This window comes from Melospiza melodia, chromosome 2 (genome assembly GCF_035770615.1).
Source record: "Melospiza melodia melodia isolate bMelMel2 chromosome 2, bMelMel2.pri, whole genome shotgun sequence".
Classification (NCBI taxonomy): Eukaryota; Metazoa; Chordata; class Aves; order Passeriformes; family Passerellidae; genus Melospiza; species Melospiza melodia.
In genome coordinates, this window is record NC_086195.1 from 4,037,538 (window position 1) to 4,062,058 (window position 24,521).

Sequence of the window (24,521 nt, forward strand, 5' to 3'; positions counted from 1 at the left end):
GGGATTTTTCAGAAAATATCACAGTGACAGCTGGGAACTGCAAAGGGCTCTGGGCAATGGAGCAATGAGGTTCCAGACCCCAGTCCTGGGAGCAGCTCACTGAGGCACTGGTTGCAATGTCCTCACCGAGTCTGGGCTCTGGTTGTATTTATATAAACGCCAAACACCCCTGTTGTGTGAAAAATACAGTGTGTCCTTCTCACATCAGCTGCTGACTGAATTTTTTTTCTATAATTTATAGCTAATCCATTAATGAATAAACTACCTAAAAACCAACCTGGTGTGAACAAAACCCTTAAAAATTACTTCATTGCCCTGAATACTCTTAGCAAGGGAGTGACGACCATTTCAGGCTTCCTTTCTCCTGGAACATAACTGAGCACTTATTCTCAGGCCAAATTGGCTGGCATGGGGTTTTAATTAGACTGCCATGGGCTGCAGTGTCTAATTGCTGTCATGGTGCAGGGCTCAGCTGGAAGCACTGGGGCACCACAGCAGGAATATTCCCTTGGTGAGCAGATCCCCCTGGCAGGAGGGAAATGTCCATGCTTGGACTCAAAATATTCCTGTGCAATTGGTGGAGTTGGCAATGGGAGGCTCTGGGTCTGTGAGGAGGAAAGGAAAACAAAGTGACTTTGTTGGGAGCTTTCAGCTCTGAAAAAATATTGGCCAAAATTCACACTGCCTTTCAAGGAGTTAAAACTAATGAGTTTAAGCACACCTTGGATAGCAGAAAGCCTTTAGGAGGGCTTTAGAAGAAATACATGACAATGTGTGTGATGAATGATTGAGGAACAGGGGAAAGAGCACTGATGGGGCTGCAAAAAATCAGTGGCAAGATATGGAAAAGGGATTGGTTACACACTCCTTTAATTATTTAAAGTGTAGGCAACTCATGTATTTTCCTAGTTAAAACGGGATTTTTCTGTCGGCAAAATGGTAGTCAGTGAATTATTGAAGAGAAACAGGTGATTTTGGAGTGAGAGGAGGAGAGACAAAATAATTAAAGGCATTTTTAAAGAAAAGCACTTAATCTAAAAATCTGAAAGAATAGATTGCACAGCTCCATCTCTGAACTGGTTAAGATGTTTTACACTATCCAACACCTCTGCTGGTGTTGTAAATGTATTTATGGACTGATTTTGGCTCCCTCACAGGTCTGGGCTTTTGTTACTCGATCACAAAAGGCCCTGAGAACGCCACGGTGCTGGCTGGCTCTGAGGCCAGGTTCAACTGCACGGTGTCTGCAGGATGGAAAGTCATCATCTGGCTCTTCCAGGGCAGCCCTGTGCTCACTGTGCTCAGCTCCCAGGGCTCTGTGGAGACCACAGAACGCTTCACCTCCAGGAACTACAGCACTGGGGATGAGTTCACCTCGGAGCTGATCATCCACAACACCCAGCTGAGTGACTCTGGCAGGATCGAGTGCAGCATCCAGCAGCCCAGTGAGAACAACTTTGCCTTCCTCTCTGTTCAAGGTGTGTATGGCTGATGCCCTGGGAAGGCTGACCTAGAACAGAGCTAAAGAATAAAGCAGGGATTTATGAAAATGGATGCACCTTGGGCAGCACCAGAGCCCAGCCAGGGCTGCACCCAAGATGAACCAAAATGGCCCCAAAATGCACGGCCGGGCACGGGCTCTGTCCCTGGGATCAGTTCTGCTCCATTTGCACCTTGCAGTTCATTGTCCCATTCCAGCTTTAGCCCTGCAGTCCCACCCTGCTTGTTTTTCTCTCTCCAGCCCACGGTGTTTGTGCTCCTGGGCTGAGATTTGGGTCATTTGTCCTTGGTGCCCAGCTGGAGCAGGAATTGTTTTGTCTCCCTGCTCTGTGCAGAGAACTCAGCATCCCATCATGTGAACCCAGACCCACACACTAAAGCAGCACAAAATCTGAAAAACAGAAAAGCTCAAACCTGAAGCATCACAGCCACCAGCAAAAAGCTGTTTTATTGTGCTGCACTTCAGGGAATCCTCTGAGGAATTGCTCAGGTTATCCCTAGGAAGGAGCACAATGCTCCCATTTCCCATCCTTGGCCTCCTGCCCTCCTCATCCTCATTTTACTGATTGGGTTTGAGTCACATTCAGAGTGCCAATAACAGAGGTTTTAACTGCCCCTGTTTTTTCCTGCTCCATCTCTTATTCCTTATCATCCTGCAGCCAGGAAAGCAGGATCTCACCACCAGGCACCATCCATTTGTCAAGGAGGGACTTGGTGCAGTGTTGATCTCATCACCTACCTGTAAATCTCTTCTTATATGACCTGAGCATATTTAAAACTTAGAGAGACACACTGTTATTTCACTATGTTGTCCTCCAGCTGGATATGTGTCAAGATGTCCAAAAAGTGCAATTTCCTGCTTTTTATTGGAAAGGTACTGAAAGTTGAGACTTGTGCTTTAGCATATTGGGTAATGGGCCAGTGTAGCTGAAATATCTGCATGTTTCCATCATGCATGTGGTGTATCTGTATTAATAATTGTTTTCCACTTCATATCTCAAGGCATAGCTATTTCTGGGTAGCGAGATAAGATTTAAAAACCACCAGCAGGAAAGCAATGCAGCGAAACGTTCTGAAGGAACAAAAACATCTTTTCCCTCCCACAGTTAATGGATCTTTACTCATCAAAAATAGCACCTTAACAGTAAAAGACAACCAAACAATTGAGATTGTTTGTGAAGCCTTAGGATGGGCTCCAGCTCCAGACATTGCCTGGATGACAAATGACTCTTGGGTTGATAAGTCAAGCTATGTCACCCAGCAAAGCCCAGGATCCCATGGCCTCCACAATGCCCTGAGCACCTTAACTCTGACTCCGAGGGACACGGAGGTTTTGACTTGTTTAGCTGACATAGAAGCACTCCCCAGCCCTCAGAATGCATCTGTAACTCTTATTTTTGACAACTCTGCCACGGGTAAGTGAATGTTTGTTGTGCTTTTCCCGGTCCTGTGCTCAGGGCTGTGTGTTTTGTTCTGGTTGGTTTTGCTCTAGAAAGTTGTTTATTTGCCAGTGAAATCCTCTGGGGTGTGGGATTCGGGGCCAGGAGTCACAGCATGATGTACAGGTGGGGTTAAATGAGCTTTTAGCAGTCTAATGAACCATGAAGCCCAAGGTAGGACTGAGCAGGACAAAGCCTCTGACAAATATCTCTGCCTCTGACTCCTGCGGATTCACTGCTAGGAAAACCAGCCTTTGCTCCTTGACCAGGAAAACACCCAAGGAATTTAGATGTTAAATACCCTTGATCAGAGCATGCCAGCCATATTAAATTAATTTCTTACAAAGCCAAACCCTTGTGTGAAATTGTTCTCTGGAATATCCAATACCAGTTTTACCCCTGATTTGGGAAAAAAAACCCCTCCCGGTTTCTGCACACAACCCAGAAGAAATTCTGTCCCAACACATATGGAATTTTTTGGGCAGTGCATTAGGTTGCTTTTTACTGGCTTTCACTTAAAGAAATTCAACGTTGCTTTAATCCAAAGTGGGATGTCATGCAAATCTCTCCAGAGCAGTTAGCAAGGCCTTTGATAACTCTAAATATTTTTGCTAAGGTTGTAATCATGCTGACAGCTTCTCTTGATGAACTGATTCTTCTTCTGCAATGGGTGAACAAGGCACACACAAAACATCCTTACAGGGTATCAATGAGGGGTTTGGTACAGACATTTTGACACATAAACAACTGAGAAGATTGAGTGGCTGTGCCCTTTGTTTTCTGTATGAATCATTATTAGCAGGCCTTTTTCAGAAGTGTTTGCTTGGTAATGCAGTTGGAAAAGGTGATTTTACCATCCTTAATATGGCCTTTTGTAGTCTCATTGATCTTAATTACTGACTAAGCAAAACAGGACTATCCTGAGGAAATTAATAAATTCCCCTGCCCACTCATTTGTGATGTTTCCGTAGCTACTCCCTGCAAATCAGAAGAGGAGAAAAACAGATGTCATGAAGCACTATTAGTGTATAATTTGTGATTGCACAGGACCATCATTCATTTCTCTTTGGAAATACCATTGTGCAGCAGCAGCAGCAGGCACTCAAAATTTGACAGGAGAGGAGAATCTGAAGTCTTTAAATGATCAGGATGAAATAAAAGCATGGGATTTGTGACACGGGAAGGTATATAATGTACACATCACACTCAAAATCTAAGAGCTTGTCCCAGTTTTCATACATGGGCTCAGCCTTAGCTGGCCGTTGGGAAAGAGCACAACCAGCTTCAAACATGTAAGAAATCCTTCCCAAAACTACTCAAATTTTCCCCTTAAAAGCTGGGGGAATCAAATTCCTTGTTTCTCTCAAGCAATACAAGAACTACAGAAAACCTGATCCCTCTCCAGCCCCTGGGGAGGGAATGTCCCACCTTCCTGCACCTCTGGGTCAGTCTTTCCATGCAAAGTGATGCATTTTCATGTCATTCACTATTCCTACAGGGGTTTTTGGCTGTGCCTGAAATTTGGGAGCTCCTACAGAGTTATCCCAGGAGATGCATTCACAGAGCTGCTACTTGGAAAGGGATCCATGGGGCGGCTCCTTAGCTGGGTCCAAGCTATCTTTGGCTTTGGTGGTGAATTCCTGCAGGCTTTTTGACCTGCAGAAGTTGAGGGCAGGGGGTCTGCCATGAGCCTTTGGATGTCCTTTGCTTTTGGGCTCAACCAGAAAGCTCCAAAGTGTCCAAGGAGACACGTGCAGGTTTTTCCAGTCTCTCATTCCTCACTGCCTTGGAAAAAGCCCCTTTTCTGCAAACACTTTGTCAATGTTTGGACAACTTAGGGAGGAGCCAGAGGTTGGGATGGCAGCAGAGGATGGGCCCTGTGGAATGAGGAAGTGGCTCTGTCCACACTGAACACTCCATGGAGCTTGGTTTGCATTTCCTAAGGACTCAAAGGGATTTAACTCCTTCACCCCTTCGTGCTGCCCTGTTGGTGTGTTCACCTGGCAGCTCCTCATCCACACCCAGCTCCAGCTGCTTTCTGCACCCTCCAAAACTGCAGAGACACAAAAATGCTGAACCTCTGGGAGTGTTTGTGTCGTTCCCTCTCCTTGTGGCTTCAGCTCCATAAATCTCTTGGAGATAACCTGACCCTGGCAGGGAGTGAAACACCTTGGTGTGCCTGGTGCAGGTGTGTTTACCCCCTCCCTTCTCACCAGGGTTAAGCTTTCCCCTCTAGCTAAATAGATGTAATTCATCTTTTAGTCAGCTTGAAACCCCCATGCCCCCATGGCACCTCTATGGAACAAAAAGTACTAAAATGTAGATATCTGTTGCAGTACTTCTAGATAAAAATACTATGAACAAGTTTATCACCAATTGATGGCAGCCTGCAGGATTTATTGCTAATTTTCAGCAGTAAATCCTGTAATTTTTTTTCCAATAAAACTGAGTGCTTGTTTTTTTTCCTAATAGAAGAAATTCCAAACATGCTGGTTGAGCATTAGGATTAGAGAGGACTGGAACAAATTGCTTAATGATAGTGACCTGAGCTTTGGAGAATGCAGGTTCCTGGCAGAGGTTCAAGCTTTGTAGGAGGTTTTGGTTCTGTATCTTTTGAGTTTGAAACCTCCAAACCCCAAACACACACCCAGGAAAATTCAAAAGGATTTAGTTTGAAAGGATTTAGTTTATTCCCTGCCACAGGTAAACCTGGTTCCCACATCAGGGAATTTCATCAACTGCCCTGACCTTGAGCAGCTCCCAGTCCCCCTCATTCCTGTGGTGCCTTTTCCAGAAGCTGTGTGCCCATGGAGTTGTTAATTGGGACCTCAAACGAGGAAAAGGCAATCACAGACCCCATGGGACAGGACTGTGCCAAATCTGCACATGCCTCACACCTGTAATTTGGATTGGAAGATTGTTTCTACACTGCCAAAAGTGTTTTGGGGCTGCTTTCCAAAGGGAACCCAAATTTGAGGTGCTTCTGGAATATTTGGTCCAGCCAAGGGGCAGGATGATGTGACAAGCAGAACTGGCATCTTCCTTGTACATCCAGCTGCCTGAGAAATATTCCCCAGCCCTGGAAGTGTCCAAGGCCAGGAATTGAATAAACCTGGAATGGTGGAACCTGCCCAAGGCAGGGGGTGGAACTCAGTGATCTTTGAGGTCCCTTCCAACCCAAACCATTCCATGATTCTCTAATTCTAAATGTTTTTAAATTCTGTGCACGTGGGAGCTCTGTTTGGTCATAGCAGCTGATTTCAGCAAGACACTGAATTATCCTTAAATCCCCTCATTTAGCCCTGTAGATTACAGCAAAGATGAAGGAACCAGTTAAATGTGAGCATGCTGTAGAGAAGATGGGTCAGTAGCTGTGTGTTCTTCACTGGTTTTGCTCTTTGGTGCTCTTTAAGTGGGGAACAGGAGTCCCACCAAGCACATCCCAAAATCAAACATTTGTTGAAATCATTGAGAGAAATCCCAAGATGGAGTGGATTAGAAAATAATTTTTCCAGGCTAGAGATCACCAACTGTTCTAATCCTCTACAACTGTTGCTGTGGTTTGTGGGGAGAAATGGACATTTTTTTCAAAGCAGTTCACCTTATTAAAAGGGACACATACACATTTGATCAAATTAATTGCAACCCAAAATACCTGTTTTCTCTCCACTGACAAGAGCAGCCAGGCAAGACATTCAATATTTGCAGTATGAACACCTAAACTGAATCTTAACACCTTTCCCCAAATGTCTCCAAAGGACTCTGGGACGCCCAGCATAATTATAAAATAAAGTTAAGTTTGATGTTTGCAATCCTGTGCTCTTCAGACAAGAAGAAGCAGTGGGAGAAACTACAACTGCAATAAAGGATTTGAATTCAGGAATATTTCAAATTCTTGGGTGCCATCCATAGAAACAGAGTCTGTCATTTGGAAAACACAGTCTCCTTGTTAAATATTCACCAAACATTTAATAGCATCTCGCAGACAAGGCAAACATGCTGAAAAGGGTGTTGTGAGGGTCTGATAGCCCAATGTTTCTCCATTTAATTTAACAGAAAATTATTACAGTGAAGAGAACACGAGCACGTGGGTTATTGTGCTTGCAGTTGTGCTCTCATTCCTTGGCATTGTTCTCCTGGTCGTTCTTGTTGTGGTCGCTGTGCGCTGCTGCCTGAAGAGGAGAGGTGAGTGAACCCTCACAGCTGGGCTAAACATTAAAAAGGGGTTTTGGTAAGACATAAATCTACTTGTGTCAGCTCTGATGCTGCACAAATTTTAATTTTACTTCTGTTAGCAGAAGACTGAGCAGGCAGATCCTGCTCTTAGCCGTGACCTGTTTAAGATCCTCCTTAATTTCACCATCATGTTTCTCTCATGAATTTATTCCAGTCAGCCTTTCACATTAACTCCCAGTAGGGGTCATGTTTTTTGGGAGTTTTGACTTTTAAAGACATTTAAAGGTTATTTATTGAAGAATATTTTCAGTGCTGTGTGCCTAATTCCAGTTTCCACATGAGATGCTCTACAGGGCTGCCCAATTTTGCAGACAGGGTGCAGAGATGCTCCTGTGGTAGCTGGAACTCAAGTCATGCTCTTAGAGAACTCATAGAAGTTTTAAATTTGAATTTCCTGCATTTTAAACACATCTTTTTCTTTTTTTTTTTTTTTTTTTCATTTTTAGGATCTACTTATCAAAATGAAATAAGGTAAGACAGATGATGAAAAATTCTTGGTGTGTTTGCTGGATTCTTTGAGGTTGCTGCAGGGTGGCAAGAGGGACGTGCCAGTGTCCTTGTCCTGGCGTCCATCATCCCAGAACTCCTGGGCTGTGTGAGCTTGTGGGACAGGTCAGGGATGGGGAACAGCATCCAGGGAAAGGGATTGAATTAGAGATGGGGGACAGCATCCAGGGAAGGACCTTGTGACAGTGTTCACAGGGCCTTAGGATGAGGGAAGAGACAAGGATCTGACTCCATGTTTCAGAAGGCTGATTTATTATTTTATGATATATATTATATTAAAACTATACTAAAAGAATAGAAGATTTCATCAGAAAGCTAGCTAAGAATAGAAAAAAAAAAAAGATAACAAAAGGTTGTGTCTCGGACAGAGAGTCCGAGCTGGCTGATTGTAATTGGCCATTAATTAGAAACAACCACTTGAGACCAATCCCAGATGCACCTGTTGCATTCCACAGCAGCAGATAATCATTGTTCACATTTTGTTCCTGAGGCCTCCCAGCTTCTCAAGAGAAAAAATCCTAAAAAAAAAAGATTTTTCATGAAAGATGTCTGTGACAGACACTGACTCAGGGATGGGGGATGCCATCCAGGGATGGCACTGATTTAGGGATGGGGAACAGCATCCCGGGAAGGGCACTGATTTGGGGATGAAGGGAGAGCCCCAGGCTCTCAGCAGGCAGTGAACTCCGATCCCACAGCGCTGAACACCCCTCGGAACCCCCAAAGCGCCGATGCGGCTCAGATGCCAGCTGTGTTAACGCTGAAGGACAAAGCGGATCCCTGGAGCCGGCCGTGCCCCAGGGGTGCCGGGGGAGGCGCGGACGGAGGATGGCGGGACCGGAGCCGAGCCCGGCCCGCGATTGCCGCCGCCGCCACAGGGTGGCGCTGCCGCACCGGCCGGGAGCGGCTGGGGAATTGCACCGAGAAACGGGGGAAAAAGGGTGCACAGGGCAGGCTCCGAAAAAGGAAGAAATTAAATATTATATATGAATACATATATTATATGTGTGTATATATGTTAGTTATATATATAATATATAGTTGTATATTATAGATAATTATATATTTCTATATATAATTGTATATAATATATATAATATATAATATATAATATATAATATATAATATGTAATATTTGATATATATCATATAATATATAATAATATTATACTATTATATATTATATCTATTATATAATATACAATGTATATAATATATAATATATATTATATATATTATATATATATTATATATATTATGTATTATGTATTATATATTATATATAATATATTATATATTATATATTATATATATTATATAGTATATATAGGGAAGGTTTGGATTAGATATTAAGAGGAAGAAATTAAATATAATATATGAATATCTATTACATATATATTAAATATAACATATTATATAATATCATATCATATACATTAAATTAATCATTATATATTTGTATATATTAAAATATATTTTATATAATAATAAATATAATATAATAAATATAATATAATATAATATAATATAATATAATATAATATAATATAATATAATATAATATAATATAATATAATATAATATAATATAATATAATATAATAGTATAGTATAGTATAATATAATGTAATATAGTATAATATAATATCATATCAATGTGTTATATAAAATATATTTATTATTACATAAAATATACATTTATATTTTATGAACAATAGAGAATAATTTTTATAAATAAACAATATGATAAATAAATAATTAGTATTTTATAAATAATAAATAAATAATAGATATAATTTTTATGTAAATATATAAAATACATATTATTATAATATAGAAATAATCTATAAAGATGTAATGTAAAGATAAAATATGTATAATTTATAATATTATTACATTATATATTACATATTAAGAAATTCTTGACTGAGAGGCACTGGGACAGGTTGTCCAGGGATGATGTGACTCTCCATCCCTGGGGGTGTTCATTGGAGCAGCCTGGGATAGTGGAAGGTGTCCATGCCTACAGCAGGGTTGGGAGTGAGATAATCTTTAAGGTTTCTTCCAAGCCAAGCTAATATAATATAATATAATATAATATAATATAATATAATATAATATAATATAATATAATATAATATAATATAATATAATATAATATAATATAATATAATATAATATAATATAATATAATATAATATAATATAATATAATATAATATAATATAATATAATATAATATAATATTTTTAAGAATGCAAAAAAGTTAATAAAACTGTCCCATGGATTTTTAATTAAAAAAAAATTAAAACTGCTTGGAACAAGATGATCTTTAAGGTTTCTTCCAGCCCAAGCTATTATATAATAATAATTAATATAATATATAATATTATGTGATATAATAATAATAATAATAATAATAATAATAATAATAATAATAATAATAATAATAATAATAATAATCTATTAAAAATTTATAAAGCTGCCCCATGAGTATCAGCACCTCATCCACTGATTTTCAGATGTGTTTCAGTACAAAGTTGTTCTATTATTGCACTGAGATGGAAAACTTTAGAAATCATTAACTGGTGGCTCTCAGCATTAAGATCCCTTTTATCAGCAGCTGTGACAGCCGTGGCAGTGGGGTTATTAATATTATTATTTATATTTAGGCAGCATTGTGAATTCATTCCCTGCCTACGCCTGTGGGGGTTTAAGTCCCCGTCCCTTAATGAGTTTGCAGAATGTTCCACCCCGCTGCCTGGCACGTCAGCAATTCCCAGTTTCATTAGCAGCCTCTTGTGGGGAAAGTCTGTGCAGGTCTGTTGACAGATTTCCATTTGTAAAGCACTTTATTGATGGGAAACAAAGTAAGGAAATTAGATACCCTCTGTTTTCTCCCGAGGAAATGATGCTTATTATGCCATGCCATACGTGTAAACTTTGTGATTTCTTACTTTGTGGGGCTAAATTCATCATTTTGCCAAGTGCGGCTCTATAAATAGGGCAGGACTAAATCAGCGGGGATTGCTTGGATTCTGGCTTAGTTCAGAACCCCAGAAACTTCCACAAGGATCAACCCTACAAAGGCAAAACCAGTTAAACATGAAGGGAAGGACCTGCCCAGCAGTGGGGTCTGTGTCCTTGCCAGACCCTGCCTTGCTGTTGTGGATGTGCAGTGCTTCCTTCAGACAACCTGAACAGGTCCAGAACAGGGCAGAACTTTCCTTTCCCCTTGTGTTTTTGCATCTGATGTGGGCAGAAAGAATTTTACCTTCCTGGCAGAAACGTGGTTTTAGCTCACAATACTACAAAGTTACTATTTCCCCATTAAAGATGAGTTGTCTCACTGTGTTTGTTCACAAACCTTGCTTATACTTTAAAGTTCAGGCTCTGAGGCCCAGTTTGGACTTGAAGATTCAGTGTTGATTTCAAAGTCTGAAAAACAATGACCCTGAAATCACAGGAAGGATTATTAACAATCACAGATTTTGCAGGCTCAGTGTTTTTTCCCTTGGGGGGAACTTCCCTGAAGAAAAAGAATGATGCTTGTCCAGATTTTGGAAGCTGCATTGCTGTGGTAGCAAAGAAGTAGTGAGACCAAACATACACTGGTTTATTTCTCACCTTTATTTTTAACTTGGCTGGCTATCTTCCTATGCCTCCCACACACCTTTTCTTTTTTTAATTTTTTTTTGTAGCTGCTTTTTATTTGGCTACTCCACTGAGTTTGTTGGGATCTAAGGCTCAGATAAAAGTGACAGCACAGTGTCATGTAACATGTAGGGGTGGTAGCCCTAAACATTTGCTTTTGTCTTCTAGAAACCATGGCAGGGCTCTTAGTGGTGTCCAACGTGTTCATCTACTAAAAAAGCCCCATAGCTGAGAGCTGAATCACCAGATTTGTGTGTGTGCATTAGTGACACCCCTCTGAAGCTCTGGGGGCCTGCAAAGTGATTCCTACTAAATAGAAAAGAAGGAGAACTACAGAATAATGGAATCACTGAGGTTGGAAAAGCTCTGCAAGGTCACTGAGGCCAAGCTGTGCCCCATGGGCACCCTGTCCCCAGCCCAGAGCACTCAGTGCCACCTCCAGGGGACACCTGCAGGGATGGGCACTGCAAAGCTCCCTGGGCAGCCCCTGCCAAGGCCTGAGCTCCCTTTCCATGGGCAAATTGCTGCTGCTGTCCCAGCTGGGCCTGCCCTGGCCCAGCCTGAGGCCGCTCCCTCTGCTCCTGTCCCTGCCCGACCCTCACTACAACTTTTGTACAAAGAATGCAACATTTTCCACAAACGTCACCAACATCCCTTCCCGCCAAAAATTCCTGGTTTTCCATGGTGGATTTGTGTTTGCCACACCTCAAAGCCAGGCAGAAGTGGACCTGGGAGTGTCCTGGAGATGGGTCCATGATAGCAACAGATCAATAGTAGCATCTCTTCTGGCATCAGATTTTTGGGTGAAAAAGCACCCAAATTCTCTCTGTGCAGCTGTGAGGGCAGCATTCTGCAAATTCAGAGATGTGTAACTTTAACCAAGGAGTTTCTCTCTCATGTAAGGTAAATTTCAGAGTGAAAGATTAACTTCAGAGTGCACAGATGGATCCCTGACTGTGGGGATGTGAGAGGACACGCTTTGGGTTTGTGTTTGCAGCTGGGCACCAAAATGATCAGCTGTCATAACTGACCTGGCTGGTGGTCCACTATTGGGCACATAAATATCCTACAATTCACAATCAGAGATCATAATTAATTTTCTGCAAAACCTATGGATCTGGCACGCTTTTGGAAGGTTGCTTTATTTCCATGTGTTTTGACATTGCAGCTGATGGAAACTTTCCAAACAGAATTCCATGGGCAATACCTCCATGCTAATTGCTTGGAATATGTTTTACACCTAAAAAAAAATTAGGTGCAAAAATTTTAGGTGTAAAAAATTTAGGTGTAAAAATTTTAGGTGTAAAAAATTTAGGTGTAAAATTTTTTATATTTTTTTAGGTGTAAAAATACCATTTTTTGGGATGTGAGACATTTACTTCTTTCTAGTCTGCTACCTAAGAGTTCTCCCACCATGAAGAACTTCAAATGACACCTTTTTGTTTTCTAGAAAAGTTTCAGCTGAGAAGAAGAAAGAAGGTGGTTTGGAAGACAGGCAGAGGAGTGGCAGTGAAAATCTGGGATACATTCCAGAGGAACTGTGGAACACAGAGCACAGCTCAGGTGAATCACAGATTGTTAAATTGCTTCTCAACATGGGCCTTTTGGACAACAGGTCAGGCAATTAAAATTATGAGCTTTCACAATATTTAGTGAAGGACTTGTGCTTTTCCTGGACCTCTCCAGAACATTTTTGATGTTTTAGAGGAAGATCCTCCAAAAATATTGTGGAAACACCCAAGTTTTGTGCAATTGAATTTAGATTTAGTTCTGGGTTTGTTTTTTTAAATGCCTTTGTTCTTCTAATTGTCTTCTGGGGCCAGATGTGGGAGGAATGGATTTTCATACAAGCAGCAATTTAGGCAATATTTTGCAGTTGGCCTGTGAAAATAAAAGAAAATTCACCACTGCCAACACACACACACACAAAAAAAGAAAAAAATTAAAACAAGAAAAAGGAAAGAAAGAGAAAAAGGAAACAATAAAGGCAGTTAGTGAACTATTATTTTACTGATAAATGACTAAGTTAGCATTATAAATTCTTGTCCTTAAGCACAAAGACTCTTCAAAAGCAAATGTAAATCTCCACCAAATCATTGCCCACCACTTGCATTTTTAACCACGTTATTCTCAAAACATTTAATCAAACACTTAATGGCACAAAATTATTGTGCAGAGTCTATTATCCAGGCACACATCTTTTCCTCTCTGACAAATAAGTGGTGAAGAAATAAGTACAAGGGAAAGATTTTGTAGTATTATAAAATGCAGCAGTTATAAAAATTAAAAGGGAAATTAAGTGGATCTGGACAAATTGAGTCCACATCACCTCCCTTCTCCACTGATCTAGGTGTCTCCAGGACTGTTTTCTTTTCTCTCTCCTCTTTCCCAGGTCTTTCTGTGCTGGGGATTTTACCTTTCCTTAAATAAGTTATGGCAGAGGTGCCACCAATGTCACAGCTCCTGGTCACCTCACAGAAATCACCCCTGCAAACTCCCTCAGTACAAAAATCCGGCCATGTTATCCCAAAATATTAACCTTAGTTTTGCTCACAATATTAATCATAAATATTATTAATTAATAATTAATATTAGCCATTGTGTTTCCTGCCATGATGGACACTGAGTAACATTAATATTTTATATTCTTTTTGCAGGACTTTCCTCTCTTCCCCCAGTGTTTTCCAAGTTGGCTGGCCCTGATGACAATTTGCACATCAGTTCTGTACCAAAGGTAATGCTGATTTCTTGAATATCTCGACCTTTATTTTTTTTTTTTTGCTTTTTCACTGAGTGTGTATTGTGCAAGAGCCAAACAGAATTTGGGCAGGTAGACAATTAGAAGTTAATTACAGCTGTAATTTGGTAAGTGGAATGTCCCCTCAGCATTCTTGACTGCATTTTCCTTCAGACTTGAAGGAAATGTGAAAATAAGATGGAGGCACTGTGAAGGTGAGGTTTGAGGTTCCTCTGCAAACAAAATCCAGTGTAGAGAGAGTAAATAAATGTGAATTTTCTCTGGATCATTTCTTGACTGTATTTTCCAATGTTCTAGAAGTTGCTTCAATCAGGAACTTTACATTGATCTTGAAATCTTTGTTATCTCAGGAGAGACAGCAAACACCCAACACCCAGTGCCCCCAGAGCTTTGCCCCTTTTCCATGTGGATAAAATGCAAAAAGAAGAGCTCAGTGTTTGCTCCTCCACTGGTTCCATTCTCAGTGACCTCATTCTGAAGGCTGGTGCTGCTCTCTCTTAGCTTCCTGCACAAGAGCAATGTGAACCTTAATTTATGCCATAATTTTATAAAATCCATTTAGCACCTCCAGGATGTTTTTTTTTTTTTTTGCCAATATTCTCTTGAGAGAGTGGTGGTGATGTGGTACTGAGTTCACTCCTCAACACAGTGATAACTCATTTATTTCTGAAGAGCTGCTTCAACATGTACAATGCACAAATCTGTCTTGGGGATGACACTGCACATAAATCATAGCAGAGTGTGTCAACTTCTCTTGGCACACAATGAAATTTAGGAAGCACTCAATCAGCAATTAAAACAATGATCACATAATACCAGTACAAAATAACAGCAATGACACTGATGCATTTGTGCCTGCTAGTTATGATGGTTGACATGAATTACTTGTCAAACAAAATAGTTTTAAAGGAAAGCTGAAAAGTCTGCACAAAACAGTGGAGGCATCAGTGTGGATCTGTAACTCCAAGCAACACTTTCAGACAGAGTCTGGAATGGTTGTGAACAGGATTATGGGGCTTTTATCAGCTCCTGCATCACAATATACTGAGAAGCCATCACAATATACTGAGAAGCCCTGTTCAAAACTGAAAATTTTTTGTCTTCACCAAGCCATTTTTAGATTGCTAAGTATTCCTCTAACACATGAAAAATAGTTATAAATAATTTTAACCTCTTGATTCTCTCTTGGTGTTTTTCAAGAATGTGTGTGCAGCTCTTGATGCAGGTAGAAGCCACTGTGACAGTTTTTATATTGTCCAGGGACAACTGGTTTGAAAATCATAAATATTTCAATTTTATGCTGCGTTCCTGTGATGGATTCAAAGTTTCCCTGGCCACTTGATCTCCTGGGCCACCTAACCCAGGATTTCATGTGGAGGCTGCACGTTTCATGTCTCAGTTTGAATCAGGACAGTGAACCCTGATGGTCCCCACTCACAACATTATTGTGCTCACAGTGGATGGAGCTGCCTGAGAACACCCAAATTTGGTGCCTTTCAGATGTCACTAAATGCCTTAATGCCACCACAGTGCCCAACCAGTGCCCATGAACCATCAGTGAGCACCCAGGCACTGGGAAATGCCCAAAGGGATCCCAGAACCATCAAGTCCCAGAGGCACCAAGGCTGGCAGAGACCTCCAGATCATCCAGGCCCATCATCAACCATCACCACCATCATCACCCCTGAACCATGGTGCCACATCCAGATGCCTCTTGGAGTCATTATCCTGCCCTGAAATGTGTCCATCAGCAGAAATGTGTCCTCCAGATCATCCCAGGCCCATCATCAACCATCACCACCATCATCACCCCTAAATCGTGTCCCCACATCCAGACACCTCTGGGATCAATATCCTGCCCTGAAATGTGTCCAGGGTGCTCAGCACAACCTTTACAGGCTGTCAGAGCAGACACCACGTGCCACATGCATGGAAGCTTCTCTTCACTGTCCTGATTGAAACTGTGACATGAAAGGAGCAGCCTCCACATGAAATCCTGGGTTAGGTGGCCTAGGAGATCAAGTGGCCAGGGAAACTTTGAATCCATCACAGGAACACCGCATAACATTGAAATATTTATGATTTTTTAACCAGTTCTACAAAAACTCTGTCACAGTGGCTTCTACCTGCATCAAGAGCTGCACACACATTCTTGAAAAACACCAAGAGAGAATCGAGGGGTGAAAATTATTTATAACTATTTTCCATTTGTTAGAGGAATATTTAGCAATCTAAAATTGGCTTGGTGAAGACAAGCTATTTGTCAGTTTGTGTTGTATTGCACTAAATAGTTAAGTATATTGTGATGGCCCCATTTGTGCATGCAGGAGCTGATAAAAGGCTGCTGAAGTTTTACCCTAAATCGTGGATTTGCACTCTGTGATTTAATTTTATCGCAACAAATGCAAACTGAGCAGCACATTTCCCAGACAAAAAGTGTTTTCCTTTTACATTCACAACCTTCCCTGTTAACTGCATAATACAGGTTTTCTCACAAAAGGTGTTTCTGGATATATTCCAATAAAGTTCAATCACCACTGATGCCAATACATTAATGCCTAATAACCATTGTAGTGCTCTTTCATCATATTTCTTGTCAAGTAGGTGAAATCAGATGCTCACTCATTTTGCTGTTTGCTGGCTAGTGCTGAATCAAACAAATTGTTCAGAAGCCACCTGCCTTCCTGCCATCTTCCAAGCACAGAAAGTTGTGATTCTCACTTGGCTTTTCCTGGAGACATTCCCAAAGATTTTCATCTTTATTCTCTAGGGCCTTTTAGGGAGAAGTAGGGGGTAAAAAACCCAAAAAACAACAGGAGGAAGAAAAGGTGAGGATTTTTTCCATAGTGAAGGAGGTTAGGAAGGGGTGGACTCCAATAAATTACTTCTCTCTCCCTGGGTAATCAGGAAAAATGAACAAAAGTCCTTGCAGTGCTTCTTTAGAGGTCAAGAAGAAGGAGGGAAAATCCAAGGCCTCTCTGAGGAGCAGGAAGTCCATCTACTGATGGAAAAAATGCAGATTGAAGATGTAAAACCTTTTCTATTCCTGTGTCTCTGAGGGTAAGGGCTTCAAATCTGATCCCTTCTGTTCCAGATGTAAAAAGTTACAATTTTAAACGATTTGGGAGATTGAAGGAGACTTCATATCAAGGTTTTGCTTCCTCAGGATTTGTTACCCATAGACCCAGCTGGGTACAAACCTGAAGTCCCTGGTGTGTGTCACACAGGGTGACAACAGAAAAACACTGAGCTCAGCTTTTGGCCATTCAAACTCTTTGAATCAGAAACTAATGCAAAACGTCCACAGAAGATAAATGCTGCCCAGTAATTGCACTGATCAATTCACAACCTGAACAAAAGGTTTGGCAAAGAACAAGGGAGGAAAATCAGAAGTGTGTGAGAGGTTTAAAAAATGATGAGTAATGAAGCAAATTATTGAGCTGAGGGAAAAATGACCAGGCACTGGAAGAAGAGGCCAGAAGCATCAGTCAGAGGTGCTGGAAGGTCTTCATTGTGATGATATTAACTGAGAAAAGGTCAAACTGAGAGCAGAGGTGCAGGCTTCTGTTTAATTGCAGATGCGGTTCCTGTCAGGGATGGGTGAGTGTGATCCTTGCTCCCAGTACCAGGGCTGAGCTGCCACAAAAATGGCTTTTAGGGACCAACATCCACTCAGGGAACAGTTCCTCATTCCCTGCCCCACCCAAGTTCCTCATTCCCTTCCAAAACCCAAGAGCAGTGAGGGGGTGTGATGGTGCTCACAGGGGTCTCAGGATGAGGGAAGAGACCAGGATCTGACTCCATGTTTCAGAAGGCTTGATTTATTATTTTATGATATATATTACATTAAAACTATACTAAAAGAATAGAAGGAAAGGTTCTCATCAGAAGGCTGGCTAAGAATAGAAAAGAATGAATAACAAAGGTTTGTGGCTTGGACAGAGAGAGAGAGCTAGCTGTGCTGTGTTTGGCCATTAATTCCAAACATCCACATGAGACCAGTCACAGATGCACCTGTTGCATTCCACAGCAGCAGATAATCATTGTTTACATTTTGTTCCTGAGGCCTCTCAGCTTCCCAGAAAGAAAGGAATGATTTTTAATGAAAAGATGTCTGCGACAAGGGGCACCCCCTGCCTGGGATTCTGCAGATTTTGGGGCAGCGCCACCTCCCAGGAGCTCTGTTCTCCAAATTCCCACAGAAGGAGCTCTGAGGACTGAGCACCTTGCAGGACTGGACAATCTCCATAACGAGCTCATTTAATATGCCATGAAGGTCTCTGTGATAAGCCAGGAGCCCATTCCATGAGGGAGGGAATGCTCGTTTCCAATGGGCTGGGCCTATCCCTGCTGTGACTCCAGCCCAGCTCCAGGAATCTTCCACAGCCTCACTCCTCCTTCCCAGTCCAGAGTGAGTCATGGCTCCCTTAATGGGGAAAGATCTATTTTTCTTCCTAACTACTCCAAATGACACTCTATAAACTGGAAATATTATTTAGCTGTGCTTGTGGTTTTATCCTGAGAAGGAAATGAATGATGAATTGCAGCTCCATTTATTGCCCCATATAGAACTGCTCTGACTCTGAGGGTTGTTGGAAAGAAAAATTAAGCTATCAAAATTGAATTAAAAGGTCAATAAATAGAAAAATAAATCGATGAAAGCAAACAATTTTACCCCTGCTGATGAAATGGGCTGCAGATATGTCATGTTATGATATCCATTGGTTAGCATATCTTGATTAAGAGAGCAATAAATATTGATGATACAGATAAAGAAATGGCAGGGGAAGTTCACAGATTTTTTTCTCCTAAATATCTGTGGGAGAAGGGGAGGAGTTAAGGCATAAGGGTGGGATTAACCCATGAAGAAACAAGGGGGAATTTCCAGGCTGTATTGGTGGGCAGGGAAATGTGCTGAGGGTCCAAAAGTTGACAGAATGGAATTGGTTTGTTACTTGAAGTAATAATGTGTCTGAATTATTTTGTGGGTATCCACAATTTATGGGTGTAGGTGTTTTCCTGTAAAAGAAGCGAATTTCGAGTCAAAATTGAAAACTAAGGGCAGGGGGAGAAATAACCTTCAGAACCAGAAATCTGTGGCTTTGCCCCTCTGAGAGCAATAAATATTGATGATACAGATAAAGGAATGGCAGGGGCAGTTTACAGATTTTTTTCTCCTAAATGTCTGTGGAAGAGGGGGAGTAGTTAAGGCATAAGGGTGGGATTAACCATGAAGAAACAAGGGGGAAAGAAGTGAATTTCGAATCAAATTTGAAAAGTAAGGGCAGGGAGAGAAATAACCTTCAGAACCAGAAATCTGTGGCTTTGCCCCACTGATTCTTTGTTCTGTTTTTGTCAGCCCGGTGTGTGATGCATGCAGACACATTTGGGAGCCCTCCTGCCACATTAATGTCAGCACTTTGTTCTCATGCAGTTGGGCTTGAATATTTCTTGGCTGGCTGGTAGCAAGCCTTGAGTTTATCTCAGCATCAGTGTCTGAGGATCTACCATCCCTCCCCTCAGTGCTGAGAGTCCTGTTCCACAGGGCCAGATGTGCTCATCATTCACATCTTATCAAACAGGGTGCAGAAGTGACTGAAACCTGCTTGTAAGAGCAGAAATCCTTCTTTCATTGACTGAAGATCACTATTCAAAGCATCATGGAAGGATTCACCCCTGAAAGCAGCTGGTACACAGTTTACCTTCTGATTCATCCATGTGTTGCTAGCTCCCTTTTTGTCTGGCTGAAGAGCTGGAGGAGATGAAAAGATCTGTGCTGCATCTGTTTCCCCAACCAAACCAACAAAACTATGTGAAGCTTTTCCCAGTATTACAATCCTTTTACAGCAATCCCTGTGAAAAGGCACCCAAGGCAGATGATAAATCAACAGCATGTGACTGTCAGATATCCATGGTTAACTGGATGCCAAGCTGACAGCACAAAGAGATTTTAAACTATGCAAAAGAAATGCTGATGTTAGCACATCCTTCCTGATGGGGTGGCCACCTCAGGAACTCACTCCTGTGATGTTGTGCTGTGGACAAGCCATGGAAATGGGGATTTTCCCCTTCAATCTGTAGGGTGTAATGAGTTATGAAGCCCTTTGTCCTCAGACTAGGACTGGCAGGAGTAGTAAAGCACTGAATTAATCTAAAGAGGAAACAACTTTGGAATCAGAACCAAGCAGGGGCTCCAGCATCTCCAGCAGGTCAGGGTATAAAATAGGAAGTGGTTGTTGTGGTCCTGCTCCTCTGCATTATTATTTGTGATGTGTTGTATGAAATCTTCCATTCAGAAAATGAGTTTTAGGTCAGTGACCAGCAGCCAGCAGCCTCCATTTCAGCGAAGCGCAACCTCAGGAAGGCTCTGCTGCTTCAGAGAAAGCTTCCCAGAAAATGGGCCAGCACACAGCATGAGCTGATTGAAATTCATGAAATCATTCATTAATTGACACCAGAGCACAGTTAGCTTGAAGGAGAAGCAACTCTAAAGCAAATAACTGTGAGAGATGCAGCAGTGCAAGGGTGAACCCTCATGGACATCAGCACCACACTGGGAGCAAACCCTGCTCAGGTGCTGCTTTGGTGGAGAGGAGAAGTGCCATGACTGGGCTGGATGGCTCATTACTGAGGATGGGATTTTAAAAGAAAAATAACCCTGGTGGGGTTTTCCTTTCCCCAGTGCTCTCATGGGGCTGCCTGGATCCAGCTCATCCTCTGGCTCCCTGCTGGTCAGGATCATCTACAAGCCTAAAAGAGAATATCAGAGTGATTGGGGTTGGAAGGGATCTAAAAAATCATCCAATTCCACCCCTGCAATGGCAGGGACACCTTCCACTGTTCCAAGCCCCAGTGTCCAACCTGGCCTTGGGCACTGCCAGGAATCCAGGGGCAGCCCCAGCTGCTCTGGGAATTCCATCCCAGCCCCTCATTTCCATCACAGGGAACAATTCCTTCCTAATATCCAATATAGGCCTTCCTTCTATCAGTGTGAAGCCATTCCCTGTGTGCTGTCCCTGCATCCCCTGGCAATTGTCTCTCTCCAGCTTTCCTGGGGCTCCTCCAGGCCCTGCAAGGCCACCCTGAGCTCAGCCCAAAGCTTCTCCTGTGCAGGTGAACAATGCCAGCTGTGCCAGCCTTTCCTGCCAGCAGAGCTGCTCCATCCTCTGCCCATCCTGGAGCCTCCTCTGGGCTCTGCAGCAGCTCCAGCTCCTCCCTGGCTGGGGCAGCTCTGCAGGTGGGGAATCACCTGAGGGGACACAGGGACAAAATCTCCTCCCTAAATCTCCTGTAGCATTGCCCCCACATTGCCCCGAAATTTTTTATTTTTCTCTTTCCACAACACTGCTGGGAGAACTTTCTGATTTATGTCTTTTTTTCCTTTAGCAAATCTGGTGCAATAGAAAATTTTTCTCCAGCAAGTTCTGGGAAATATTCTCACCTCAGTATCTTGCTAAACATGGGATACAAACCATGACCTGTTTCAGGGACTTTTAGAGACAGGGTGTTCTTGGGCCCCCTCTGAAACCTTCTGGTTGCTCACTGTGCTACTGGTTCTGTATCCTTTATTCTCACACACAACAATATGTGGGAATATTTCCCTTCCACAAACATAAAACTTGCCTTTGGGTTTTTTTTTTTCCAGATTTTTTTCCCATTCTACTTGAAAATTTGTTATTTTGGTGGGGGAGGTAGTAGAGAGCTCCTCTGCTTAACACTGAGGTCTTTGGGCAAGAAATCAAGTGCAGCAGAGGGATGTTGGAAAAGGTCTTTGAACAGAGCCAGGCAATGCTGTTACTTCCCAAAGCACCTCTCCTCTGTGCAAAAATAAACAGTAAAGAAGGGTAAATTTAGAAAACAGCAGCATGTTCTGGCTACAAGAAGGGATGGGAGGGTGGAGAAAGAGAGTTCTGTTTAAAACAGAAGGCAGCTGTCTCATGAAATGCTCCTAGGATGGTTAAATTCATCCCACAGTGGTGCTGGGGCTCATTAAATACCAGAGCTGTGTTGTCCACATTTGTTATCTAACATTTGCCTCCATCTGTTATTCAATAATGTATATGTACCAAATGCATTATTGAAGATGTTTAATACTGGAAGAATACCAGAGCAATACAGACTGTGCATGATTAATGCTCCAGAAACAAACCTCAGGAAAATTGGTCAATAGTGAGAGAGCCAAGTCTGCCTTGATAAAACATTTCACTGAGAAAAACAGTGAAATTTCCATTAATTTCCAAGGCCTTGAGACCAGGTGAGGAATTACAGGGAGGAGCTGTTGCTACTACATTTAAAAATCCACAGTTTTTGTTACTCAGATGCATTTGAGAGCGAATTTCTCCTTGTCTTTTCCTCTGCAATGATATTTTGTGGAAGCACAGGAGTAGTTAGGGCTGGAGATGCACCTGCCCTTGTTTCAGATGAAGGAGGAGAAGCTTTCCAAGGCTGCTGAGTATTTTCCCTGCTCTGATCCCACAGTGCAGCCAGTGGCAGTGGAATCCTGGCAGTCTTGGGAAGTTTAAAAAAGATAAACACTGAGACACTGAGAGTGATCTTCCAGCCACGTGAAATGCTGCTGTGCTGTGATTTCTGATGGGTTTGGAAAGCAAATATTCAGATTTTTTACAGCAATGTACAAAAAGCAAACACACAGATTTTTAAAAGGAAACATTTACAGGTTCCTTTAAGAGAACCAGAGGAGGAACAGCCAAAATCACCTTCTGCTTAGGATCACACAGGCTGCAGAGGCCACAAGGAGTTCTCAGGCAGCACTGAGAGCAGATCATGAATTCCCAGCACTGCCAGCAGCAGCGTGGTGCATGCGGAGCTTTTGTTTCGCTCTGCTCCCGTGCTCTCCTTTGTGTTTGGAGTTTGAGTGGGCTGCTGGTGATAAATTCCATTTTGCTGTCATGCTCTGGGCTGAGGAGTTGGCAGGTAACCTCCTGAGGCCCCTTGTGGGACTGCTTCTCTGGGATTTCTTCCAGCTCTCTCACTGGTTTTGCTCTCCCCTAGGTGCGGCCTCAAAGGCGTCCCGATTATCCCATCAGCCCAAAGAAAATCAGGAATGTGACACTCGTGTAGGATGTGCTTCTCCAAGAAGTTGCTTTTTTCACATGTTTGGATGCCTTCATGCAATGCAGAGAAGTTAAAACCAGTTCTCTCAGTTTAACTTATAAGTTATTTTTCTTTTTTTTTTTTTCTTTTCCCCTCCTGCAATGAAATAAAATTGCAACCTTTATGACACAGCATATGTTATCACAGCAAAATAATGGACATGAATAATAATATAAATAGACTGCCCTCATTTCCAAGACAATGAGTTTGATGGGACTGTGAATGAAGAATCCAGGTTTTGGGTCCCCAGGAAATCAGCAAAACTGTCAGATAGGAATGTTGTGTTACAGCAAGATCAAGGACCGGAAATGCAAGATATTTATTATTTCAGAAGAAAATGGTTAATATAATAATGGTTAATGCAATATCTATGCTTTTAAACGTATTTTACGTACAGCTGATCATCCTGAGCTTTCAGATCAACAACATTTTTCCATCCCTATTCTGTAATAAAATCAAGGGAAGTTTTCATGGGGACTGCTTCAAAATTTCTAACAAAACTATCTTTGGATCAGAAATGACATTTCTCCATTTCAATGCATTACTTTATGAGACGTATTTGCCTTAAAATTCCATTTCAAAATAAAATCCAATCACCCATGTGCCAAAGAAAAAAAACCTTTTTAAAGAAAATTGAAATTCAAATATCTTAAGCTGAAAAATGTAGATTTGAAACTCTTGACTTTGAAGAGTTGTTGCTTGAATGTTTTACGTCTCTGTTCTACTTCTGGGCTGAGTTGTGTCACAGCAATGGTGGCTTCTGGAATTCAGTCTGAACAGTGTTTTTTCCTCAGGGATACAGTTGATAATGACCACGGAAAATGCACTTTAACAAAGCAGCTTCTCAGCAGAGCAGATCCAGCACATGGACCATATCTAAAACTGATGAAATATTTTGTCTGAAATTTTCTATTTCATAATAAAAAAAGTTCAATGTTAATATTTTATTTCTTTTCTTTTACAAAAAGGCGAACTTCTTCCAGAAAAACAAGATATTTTCAGTGTGCTCTTCTTCCTTCCCACTCAAAGAATTCTGAATTATTCAGTGTGTCTCACGTTAATCTTTGGTACAGACGTGCTCCTGAAAGAAGCCCTTCCTTCAAACCCCTTCCAGTGACACTCTGTGCAACAGCACTGAGGAATGTGAGACCTGAACTCAGGAAGGAGAAGTTGTTTTGCACATTTAGCATTTGGTATCTCCTTAAGTCGTGGCAGATTTTGTGTGCTGGTGGCATTTTCAGCCAGTCTGTCAGAACAAGTGCAGGGTCTGCCATGTGCTGTTTGTACACAAAGCTGTTTCAAGTTCTGACCATCC

At 41.7% G+C, this 24,521-nt stretch overlaps 1 protein-coding gene across 1 annotated transcript in view; it reads left to right on the forward strand.

The window, feature by feature from the left end:
- IGSF5 (immunoglobulin superfamily member 5) overlaps nt 1–24,146 on the forward strand; it is a 32,387-nt gene extending 8,241 nt beyond the window's left edge. The window contains exons 3-9 of the mRNA XM_063180899.1: nt 1,158–1,478; nt 2,607–2,915; nt 6,996–7,124; nt 7,622–7,646; nt 12,785–12,897; nt 13,992–14,068; nt 23,105–24,146. Coding sequence (XP_063036969.1) covers nt 1,158–1,478; nt 2,607–2,915; nt 6,996–7,124; nt 7,622–7,646; nt 12,785–12,897; nt 13,992–14,068; nt 23,105–23,173 — 1,043 coding nt within the window. The 3' untranslated portion in view covers nt 23,174–24,146. The remainder of the gene's footprint in view (nt 1–1,157; nt 1,479–2,606; nt 2,916–6,995; nt 7,125–7,621; nt 7,647–12,784; nt 12,898–13,991; nt 14,069–23,104) is intronic.
- Nucleotides 24,147–24,521: the final 375 nt, after the last annotated feature.